Raw genomic sequence first — 11,383 nt, 5'->3', positions numbered from 1 at the left:
AATGCAGCACCATTGTCCACATTACTTATGTTAACTTGCATCTGCTTCTCCATTCTGAGCAACATAGAGTATGCTTTAGTCACTGTAGGTAATGGTTCCAGAAGTAAAATCTGACTGCGAGCTTGCTCATAAATTGGATTTAACCCAACCAGAAATTGCATCAAATGATTAGAGGCATTCAAGTCGTCCACTGCTTTGTTAACGTTACAGGTGCATCCTGTACAAATACATCAAGGTGTAGGTGATAGGCAAAAGAGCTCATCCCACAACCTTTTCAATTTTGTATAATATTCAGTAATAGACAAATTTCCTTGTGTAACTTGCCCAATATCCCTTTGCAATTGATAAATCAGAGGGCTATTACTTTCTCCATACCGCGCTTCTAGCTCAATCCAAAGTTCACGTGAAGATCCCACGTACATGAAAGACTCCGCCAATTCCTTTGTCATGCAGTTTAGAACCCAGGTAGTGACCATGGAATCAATGCGATTCCAACGTTTGAACTCATCACTGTTAACTGGAGGTCGTATAGCAGTCCCTTCGATGAAATCGAGCTTCATTTTCGCTGTAAGGGCTCTCTTAATAGCCCTACTCCAAGCGAAGTAGTTGTTCCCGGTGAATAATGCTGATACCATCACCATTCCCGGATGGTCAGACGATTGCAGTTGCATAAACTCAGGTTCTGAAACGCCACTTGAAGTGGCGTCATGTCCGATAGAGGTGCTATACTCCATGGCAGAGAAAATGAAGAAAAAGAACAATGGATATCGAGAGACCTTCACGAGAAAGGCTCTGATACCATGTAGAAAAAGGAAATCAATGGAGAAATTGTATTAACTGCCATGGCAAAGGCAGAACTTTGGCCAATTTTCATATATGAATTGCTGTACAGTACTCTCTGTTAAATACAGAGGAAAAATGCAGATGAAAGAGACGACTAACAACAAAAATAACAAACTCAAAACCAACTAACCAATCAGCTGACATAAACGTAAAACTAATAGGACAAGTGAAAAACGTGTTTTCCATTCCACAAATATGCGACTTCGTAAGGAAAGGAGCTCTGCTTCTTTGTTCTGCTTCTCTGTGATCAACCACTTCTCTGTTTTGTCCTCTGCTTCTCTGTGATCAATCAATGCCTTTCATCCGAGAATTCCAACAAGTGTGATTGGTATGTAGGAATGAAATGAACTTTCCTAAATCTGTTCCTACACCTTTGATTGGTATGCTTTAAGTTTAGAAATACTCATATTCTTATTCCTTTAGATAAGGGATTAGTTATTCCCTCTCCCAAATATGACATTAGCTATTCCCAATATATTGTGATCAAAGTTCTCTCTTTTACTTTCTTTTTTTCTTGTATTAGTTTAATGTTAGTTTTAATTGATATTAGATTTAAATAGTTTTTGTATCGAGTATTGAAAAATAATTATGTATGCATGGTAGGGGTGGGCATCCGGATCGGGTTTTTGGGTCCCGACCCAACCCGTTCGGTGGCTCGGGTTGTACCGGTAAAACATCGAGTCGAGTTTACCCAAAATCAATCAAAACAAAACGGATCAGGTTTCGGGTAGGATAGTGGTACCCGAAAAACCTGATCGGGTACCCGAAACCTGATTTGGTTGTAAAATACAAGAAACGCTATCGTCTCTAGTCTCTCTACTCTGTCTGTCTCTGCTCGACTGCTCGTGCTACTGATGTTGCGTTTCCTCTTCCTAAATTCCAAACCCTTAGAAGAAGGCCCAAACTCGCCGTTTGTAGCCGGCCCGCCGCTCCCCCTTGGTGATCAGAGACTTGTCATCGCTGTTGACTTGTCGTAAGTATTTCATCCCTAACCACGGCCATTATTCTCTATTTCCCAAAACCAAAAGCTTCCCTGCTTCTTCCTCCTCTTCCTCATTCATTACGAGTATGGGAAGACCATCGCCCTTGTCAAAGAGGAATGACGATTTGGCTAAGCTTTCCAATATTTGTCTTGTTGTTTCTAAGTTGTATATTTATCTCTAGGTATATTTCTTGGGCTACCTCTGGTAAAAACTTTCAGAAACTGTCCCGATTTGGATGGTTTTTGATCAAAATCAATCATTAGTTAAAATACTTATACTGATCTATAAAATGTATGTACAAATTCAACATGTTGTTTATGTCAATTTTCCTACATTTTGCTGGTTGCTTTTATGATTTTTAGCACCCTCCAAATTCTTGCGGCAGAAAGAGTTTTCAACTATGCAAATTTTGACTTCTGCATTTTGTGTGTACAACCACTCTACCTTTTTTAAATTGATAGAGTAAGCTAGTAGTAATTGGAGAATTGTCTATAAGTTGCTCTTTGTTGTCTTTATAGGAAATTTTCTACTAATGCAGTGCTGCGTCTATTATACCTTGCCGTTAAGAATTGCTGCTGTGATTTATATAATATCAAACTTGTACTTACCACTATTAAGTTTTAGATATACAAGTACGTATAAAATAATTGTCAATGCCGTGGACTTTTATACTTGTTTAAATTTCTTATTTATTTTGTCACTTAACTACATCCATTTAATTATGCTTTAATATTGTGGGTTTTTTTTTGTTCTCTAATTAGAATATATCTTTCATTTCAGTTTCAAATGTCAAACTATAATGGAATTAGAAGTCACTCTCAATCTCAGTCTTACTCGTCACCGAATGCCCAAACTATAAATATGGATGGATTGAAAAATCAGGTTAGTGGTGATCATCTTGAAGAGGTTGAGTATTATGCTGATGATAATATTGATAAGGAGTTGGAGGGAGAGGATAAGGAGGAAGATCTTTTAGGTGATTCTAAAAAAAGAAAAAAGAGGGTAGTGACTTCTACATCATCGTGGTGGGAGCATTTCATTAAATTTCATTGTGAAAAGGATAATGTCGAAAAGGCTAGGTGCAAATATTGTAGTAGAGAGATCAAAGCTGATCCAAAAGCACATGGAACTAGACATTTGAAGAATTATTATGAATCTTGCAAGAAAAAACCCCAAAAAATCATTAGAAATCAAAATAGATTGTCTTTCCACCCAACTCGCGTAGGTGATAGAGACACTCCTCTTGTTAATTGAAAATTTGAGCAAGACAAAACTAGAAAAGCTTTGTCTCACATGCTGGTTGTGGATGAACTTCCATTTAAGTTAGTTGAACATCTTGGATTTAGGCATTTCTTGCTTATTGCATGCCCACTGTTTGCTATTCCATCAAGAAGAACAATAACGAAAAATATTTCAATATATATGTGCATGAAAGAGCATGATTGAAGTCGTTTATTAAAGATCATGCTCAACAGGTTTGTATCACTACAGACACTTGGACATCTATTAAAAAAATCAATTATGGCATAAAAGTGAAGAAATAGGTAAAGGTGTAGAAAAATGCTTGCTTGATTGGGTGTTGACAGAGTTTTCTCTATCATTATTGATAATGCGTCTTTCAATGATGGGGCTATAGTTTACTTGAAAAAGAAGTTTGAAAATTAGGGACAAAACATCTTAGGTGGGAGATATGTGCACATGAGGTGTATGGCACATATAGTTAACCTTGTTGTGCAGGATGTTTAAAGGGTGAGCATGAAACTATCTCTCATATTAGAAGGGCCATCAGGTATATTAGGAATTCTCCAGCTAGGTACAAGAAATTTCAAGAGTGTGTTGAATTTAAAAAATTGGAAATGGAAAAATTGTTATTAGTTGATGTACCTACTAGATGGAATTCCACCTACTTGATGTTGGAGACGGCTATAAGCCTTAAGATTGCATTTGATGCTTATGAAGATGTAGATCTTACCTATAAGACTGATCTTTCGAGACAACCATTTGATGGGATACCGACTGATTATGATTGGGAGAGGGCAAAGGTATTGGTGAAATTTTTAAAGTATTTTTACATTCTTACTTTGGGCATTTCTTGTGCCTTGTACGTCACATCTAATCTGATTTTTCGTGAAATATGTGAAGTTGATTTGCTTCTCAGACATTGGTTAAGAAGTAATGACATTGAATTAAATGAGATGGCAAGAAAGATGAAAGAAAAGTATGACAAATATTGGGGATCAATTGAAAAGATGAATATGATTTTATATTATGCCATAATCCTTGATCCACGTCATAAATTGGAGTTCATTGAATTTAGCTTTGATAAATTGTATGGTGGTACCGAAAAAAGCAATGTGATGAAAGAACAAGTGAGAGATGGACTTTATGAGTTGTTTAATGATTATAAGTTGAGATATGTTCATACTCTTCGAGGAACACTAGGAAGCCCGGGATCATCATTTAGTCGTGTTTTTTCATCATCTTCCTCTTCAGTAGGGACATCTATGCAATATACTGATTATGAAGCGACTAGTACATTCACCATAGAACAAGAGTTCAATATGTATAAATCAGGTGGAAAAGGGGATAGCGTGAAATCAGAATTAGAGAAATATCTTTGTGAGGATGTTGAAATGCATAGAGACAAATTTGGCATACTAAATGGAGTGTAAACACCCAAAGGTTTCCCATTCTTTTCAAAATGGCTCGGGATGTATTGGCAGTTCCGGTCTCAACTGTTGACTCAGAATCCGTATTTAGTACTGGTGGTAGTGTTTTTGACACTTTTAGGAGCTATTTGTCTCCTAAAATAGTGCAAGCACTTATTTGTACTCAAGATTGGATACGAAAAGACTCCAAACCAATTAACATTGAGGAGGATTTGAGTGAACTTGAAGTAGTTGACAAATGTACTTATTTATTGTTTTTCTTGTATTTTGATTATTGTTCAATTTTATGTATTCTACTTGTATATTTTGCTTGTCTAACTATTTTCTATTTTATTGTAGAGTTGACTAAGTTGGGGGTTGATTCAACATTCAATGACATTTAATTGTGCTACTGCTACTTGTAAATTTTTTACAAGGTAATAGAACGGTAGAATCTCATTGTGTAATGTTACATTTTTAATCTCTTTGACTTTCTCTAATAGTTCTTCCACTTTGTATGTTTAATGCTTGACAGGTCGAGGACTCGAAGATTGGAATGTGATATGAGCTGGTTGCTTTTTTCAGTCTGTAGGCATTAGGATTTAGGAGGCCTTGGCTTTATTGTTGTTACTGAAATGATTTGCAAATATCTCTGATAATTTATGGATGTGATTTAACTTTCTTTTTTTGGGTATTTATGTAAAGCTTTAAGTATTTGTATCCATAAGTTACATTTTTTAGACTTGCATGGATTTACTTTAGTGAATGACTTTCATTTTGAAAAATTGACCCCTCTACATTTTTGAAGCAGACAAAATCCGAACCCGACTGTCGGGTACCCGAACCCAACGGTACCTGATTGGTCGGGTATCCGACTCAGTCGGGTTCGGGTTTGGGCTTGTTTTTCCCAACCCGACATGTTGGGTACTCGACCGGAATAACCCGAACCCGAACAACCCGACCCAACGCCCACCCCTAATGTATGGTAAGAAACAAATAATCACTTTGATTATTTAATTATTTTCATTAATACAATTTTTTTTAGCTGAGTACTAAATAAATAATGGTAAATGCACTGAGTAAATACATTAATCCATTTGATTATTTGAATTAATTTTTTTATTTTGACAGAAAAATGTTAACTATATGTTTAATGAGTCAATAAATTATTTATTATGTAAATAAATAAATTATACAAATACACAATTTTAATAATATATGAGATATTTTGTAAATTGTTTATAACCTTCTGTAAGCAATTTTTAAAACAGTATTGTTATACAATTAAATTCAATATTTTCAAAAAAATATGAATAAATAATTCTTTTAAAGAAAGGCAAAACTATATTCTTATTCCCGTAACTTTAGGTCATTAGCACTTTTTGCCTTGTATGGTGGAACGAACAAATTGCAGTCTTTGGCTCGTAATATTGCAAACCTCCTTCAAGTCCAAATAAACCAACAAATTCTTCTAATCGATCATTGATTTTCGCACAATTTCAAAGGGATTCTCTCTTAAATAAGGGTTTTAGATTGGGGATTTTGTGGGAAAAGTGTATGTTCTTTTAAGGCTAAGTGTCTTTAGAATTTTGTGGGGCAAGTCAGCATACAACCATAGCTACGTGGCAGATGAGGTGTTACTTGGCGTGGTATTTCGGCCAATCTAAAATTTAACAAAGGATCAAAATTGTAACAGTAGGATTAAATCTGTCAAAAAATGATCAAATCTATGAAGTCCAGGACCAAAATTGCCAAAAAAATGACAAAATGTGTAAACCAAGAAGGTTATAGGACGAAAAGTGTTAATAGTCTAAAATTACAGGACTAAAAATGTAATTTTTCCTAACAAGAATTATTAAAGAGAAATTTGGTCATAAAAATAATGTTATTTCATTAGTAATCATTATTTTCTAAGTTCAATCATGCTAATGAAATTAACTAAGGAACAAGGAATGAATTATATTACCTTCTAATTTATTGAGTGTACCAATCATAGGAATGCTATTCAATGAGATTCCTTTCCCTTCTTTATTTCATTCCTCAATCCATTACATTCTCACTTAATCTATTTCTACATACTAGTCATGCCCTATGAGTCACATGAAATCTAAGTTTAAGAGATTAATAGGTTTTGAACCACTATAAAAAAAAGGAAAAAAAAAAAAGAATGTCACAATTTTAGTATTGTCACTAACTATATATATACATATATATATATACTTACGGATAAAATATTTATTTTGCCACAATAATGAATTTTATAATTCTATTAACGGTAAATATTATATTTGGTCCCTTAAGTTTTCATTTAGAATCACTTTAGCCCATTAAGTTCATTTATTAACTTTAGCATCCCTAAACTTTAGTAGTTATCTTAGTTTGATCCCTCGGACCATTTTCTGGCAAAAATATGGCCGGATTTTGAATTTTTTTTAGGGTACAATAGTCAATTTAAGTTTGATTTTTTCACTTTAGTCTCTTAAACTTATAAAATGAACAAATTAGTCCGCTCTTAAGCTGAAAAAAAACTTTTTATAGATGCCGAATATGATGTAAATATCTTATGTGAATAATGATGGTTTTGAACTTTTAAGACCATAATAATAGTATTGCTTAACCTAAAATAAGCAGCCATTTATATTTTATTTTTCAGTAGCTAAAAAAAATTAAAATTATGAATAAATTTTATAGAACTTATATAATCTAAAAATATAACAAGAAAAATATAAATCAGTATCCTTTTTACCATAAGGGTTAAAAGATAAGTTTAAAAAAGTTAAATATCAATAATATTTATATTAAATATTTGTGGTTTCGAACAAAAAGTTGGAGGAATACACTTTTTAACTAGAATCTTTGGTTGATTTCATATATATATATATATATATATATATTCATTTAAAAATTTTGTGTAAATTTGTAGTTCCATTTTATAGAAAAAGTTTTCTAAAATCCTCCTATATATATGTAGCACCCCTACTCACTATATCTAATTATCACTGCTTTATCCTTTCCTTAATTACAATTCATTTTATAAGTAATTTCTTTTCAATACATAAAATAAATTATTCTATTTTATCAATATAATATATAAATACCATAAAAGATAATAGATCTCGCCAAAAGTCTATATTTATCTCATTAGATGTCCTCATATACATAACATTAGAGGAAAATAGTGTAATAGCCAACAGTACAAAATTTTGAACACAAACCCGGTAAAGGACTAGAATATTTAACAACCAAACAGCAAAAAATTCTAGCTTCAGATGTCACAGGTGACCCACCTAATAAGAACAACAACACAGCTCAAGTCCAATGTGGCTAGTCAGTGTGACCTATCTTCTGAAAAGTACGTGGCACGAAATAAGTTGCCTACTCAATAAGTATAGCTAACCAGTCTATATACAAACACACATGCAGCAAGTCATCTACAATGCAATCACATTAACTAACAAATATTCGTCGTATAGCAACAGCAGATGTACGGAAGAATACATACCCATAGTTGTAAATCAATTCACAACATAATATTTGACGTTATCGTTTATTAATTAAGGGCCCTAATCACTCTAATTGGAGGTCATCATCATCTCAATCAACGTCATATCATATACAACAAAGAATACCCGTTGTATGTGATATTCCCTCACTCTCTATCCCAATATGTAGCAATACCAGCATAAGACATCACAACAAGCATGGCATCCCCACGTCACTCCAGTGTGTAGCTAATAGTACAGGATATTCCCCGCTATCCGGAATACCCCGGTACCTTATGTGCCATGATACCTAGTTTACTTCATTTATTTTTCATATCACATCATCAATCACATTATCGTAAATCATTGACTATGTTTCCAACTAGGTAAGCATCATCTTTTATTTCAATTTACCACAGCAATATCACTAACTTCGTCATTGAATATAATAATTACTTACTCAGTAATAACTTCTCAATTCGATTTCATGCAACGTTAAATTATACGATCACATAATCATACCACTCTCACGTCCATACATTACAATCACATATAACACACAGTAACAATTCCATCGATATTAAGGTAATCCAACAAATAATCCACAACTAATTATATAAACAATCAATATACAAAATCTAAGTATATGCATATAAATCTAAGTTCACGGTCAAATATAAGAAACCAATATATATAGTATATAATACTACACATATCAATATATATAAATCTAAGTAACTATACTTAACTCAAATCCCAAATGCTTCAATTAACACAAGGGACTGTTCAACTCTTTACTTTGTCGTCATGTCTTATAATAGAGTATTATACGTACAATCAGTATATATAGAATATCATAAACTCTAAATAAAATATTATATAATGGTCGTACATTTTCCACCAATCTCTTAATATTTCACTTATATTAAAGTCCAAACCCCTATTCTATTTTCTTTTAAATAACTACACTTTCTAAGCTTCCCAAGTATATATTTAACTTATCAACTGACTCATAAAAATTCATTTAATCAAACCCCTTATATATTTATAACTATCGTTTTTAATAACACATCTAAATTAGATTATCATTAAAACCTCATTTTTCCTCTTTAATAACATAATATTTCTTAAATATAATTTTCAAAATATTAATATGAATTTTCTATCAATTTATCGTTACTATATAATTTAATTAAATAACAATACATAGAATTACGTATTTTGTTAATTATTCCAATAAAATTATGTAAATTAACTATAATAATAATTAAGTCTAACAAATTTAATAATTTAATTAACCAACAATATTATTTTTATATCAAATATGATATTTAATCCGACACTAATTTAAATAACCAAACTCATAAAATTTTCCAATGAAAAACCAATCCAACAGTATAAATTACATTTAATAAACATACAAATCAAATAATTTATTTCTATGAATTAATTAACTTTAAAATGTCAAATACTAACCTGTTTCAAACTAGGAGAGATAAGTTCTGAAATGGTCTTTGTGTGAATGTGGCGATTTTGTGCATAGAACATATAACTAATTATATATACACATAGGAAAGTTGAGGTGGTTAGCATAGATGCATTCCTAACAATATTATATAATAATGCTACAAAAGTTGGCAGCCATGTGCTGCTCCTCAAATCTCCATTTTTCTCTTTTTCTTTTTTGTTAAAATTATAATTTAATCCCTTAACTTCTAAATTTATATAATTCGAGTTATAAAGTTTGAATTTAGTGTCTTAAAATTTTAAAATATTGAAATTTCAACCTAATAATTTATTTACTAATGAACTAAATTTTATAGATACTTATCAATTAATCTCACAATTATGTATTAAAAATTTGTGGGTGTTACAATATATATATATATAGAAAATCCTCCAAACAATCTAATTAACAGTACATTCCTCCAACTTTTTGTTAAAAATCTAGCTTTCAATATTGTTTAAGACAACAACAACTGTAGAGGAAGTTATTGAGGGGGGACTTTGGTTGTTCCAGAGTTAGCCTATCGTGTTCCAAAAATGAAAGCCGGACATGGCTTTGAGAAGCTCAAACATACACAGATCCCGATTTGGATTAAGCTGAGATATTTACCTGCGGAGCTGTGGATGACGGAGGGGTTGAGTATGTAGCAAGTGGTATAGACAAACCGTTATACTTAGATGCCATAACCAGGGCATGCACGAGACTGGATTTCACTCGTGTATACGTCATGCTTGATGTCAGTTCAAAACTACCAAAACATGTGGTGATTATGATTTTTAGAGAAGATGGGAGTGAGATAGCGTGCAAGGTCGATGTGGTATATGAGTGGCTCCCACCGAAATATAAAAGTTGCATCAGCTTGGGCCATGAGACGAAGATGTGCCCCTTGAACAAAATGGTGAAACCATCAGTCTCTGTCTATGTGCAGCATGCGGTTCCGGTGCACAAGAAGGACACTACGGAACTGTCCACCTTGCAAGAAATAAGGAGGGAACATTATGAGCAAGAAGGTTGTGCTGAAGGAGCGGTTACAATTGGAAGTCCGCCAGTAGATGCTGCTAGCAAGGGTAAGGAACTTGTTCTTTATAATGCTTCTGATGCCTTGTCAATTGAGGATGATGCAGACGAGTTCACTAGGGGCCTTAAAGATTGCAGCCCCCCCGATGGTACTCCACGATTAATGTTGCAATATGGAACGTGAGGGGGCTTAACTGTCGGGATCACCAGGTCGAGGTAATGGACCTAGTCAAGGACTTCAGGTTGCATTTCATTGGCTTACTGCAAACTCGCTTTACTTTTCCTAATGTTAATCGTGTACAAATGAGTTTATTGTCAAGATGGAAATGATTTGTCTATTACTCACGCCCTGATTACATGGGATGACGAGTTTGTGGATGTAGATATTATTGACGTTGGTTCATAATTTGTGCACTATCGCATTCTTATTCGTACCTTGCATGCACATATACTTGCTATTGTTATTTATCGAGCTAATGATGTGGGGACAAGACGTGAGCTCTGGTAGGTGCTGCATAATATTTCTGATACTATTGACAATGACCCGTGGTTACTAGGGGGAGACTTCAATGCAGTCTTAGACCTGAGCGAAGTGTGCGGGGCCTCAGGTGACATTCGAATGGCCATGGATGAGTTCCACAACTGCGTGGTGGATACGGGACTCATTGCCCTCCCTATGCAAGGAATACAATTCCCCTGGTACAACTACAACACAGACAACCATAGCTTGTGGAAGCGGTTGGACCATATGTTTGTAAATGATAGCTGGTTGAGGTGGTGGCCGAACACGATGTATGAAATTCTTACACCGAGGACTTTGATCACTCTCCGTTGGTGCAAAAGGGAGAATGCAAGACCCATAAGTACGTATGTTTAGATTTGATAATTACCTTGCATTATCGT

At 33.7% G+C, this 11,383-nt stretch overlaps 2 protein-coding genes across 2 annotated transcripts; one reads left to right on the top strand and one right to left on the bottom strand.

The window, feature by feature from the left end:
* Nucleotides 1-230: 230 nt before the first annotated feature.
* LOC148784453 (uncharacterized) lies at nucleotides 231-734 on the bottom strand. The gene has a single exon (XM_088876841.1). It carries the CDS (start codon nucleotides 732-734, stop codon nucleotides 231-233), a length of 504 nt encoding a protein of 167 aa, XP_088732967.1.
* Nucleotides 735-2,687: 1,953 nt separating this feature from the next.
* Nucleotides 2,688-4,498, top strand: LOC148784452 (zinc finger BED domain-containing protein RICESLEEPER 1-like). Its single transcript, XM_088876840.1, has 2 exons — nucleotides 2,688-2,802; nucleotides 3,564-4,498. Exons 1-2 carry the CDS (start codon nucleotides 2,688-2,690, stop codon nucleotides 4,496-4,498), a joined length of 1,050 nt encoding a protein of 349 aa, XP_088732966.1.
* Nucleotides 4,499-11,383: the final 6,885 nt, after the last annotated feature.

The sequence above is a fragment of the Sesamum indicum genome, linkage group LG13 (assembly GCF_026168435.1).
Source record: "Sesamum indicum cultivar Baizhima isolate 11 linkage group LG13, ASM2616843v1, whole genome shotgun sequence".
In the NCBI taxonomy this organism is placed as follows: Eukaryota; Viridiplantae; Streptophyta; class Magnoliopsida; order Lamiales; family Pedaliaceae; genus Sesamum; species Sesamum indicum.
Note: the sequence above shows the minus strand (reverse complement) of the source record. Positions and strands in the feature narration are given on the sequence as shown.

What these genes read in the sequence shown, in the direction of transcription:
- LOC148784453 (XM_088876841.1), bottom strand. Translation starts at nt 734, where the DNA reads ATGGAGTATAGCACCTCTATCGGACATGACGCCACTTCAAGTGGCGTT.
- LOC148784452 (XM_088876840.1), top strand. Translation starts at nt 2,688, where the DNA reads ATGGATGGATTGAAAAATCAGGTTAGTGGTGATCATCTTGAAGAGGTT. An exon ending in TAAGGAGGAAGATCTTTTAG is followed by an intron (nt 2,803 to 3,563) that starts GTGATTCTAAAA and finishes CTTGTTGTGCAG; the next exon opens with GATGTTTAAAGGGTGAGCAT.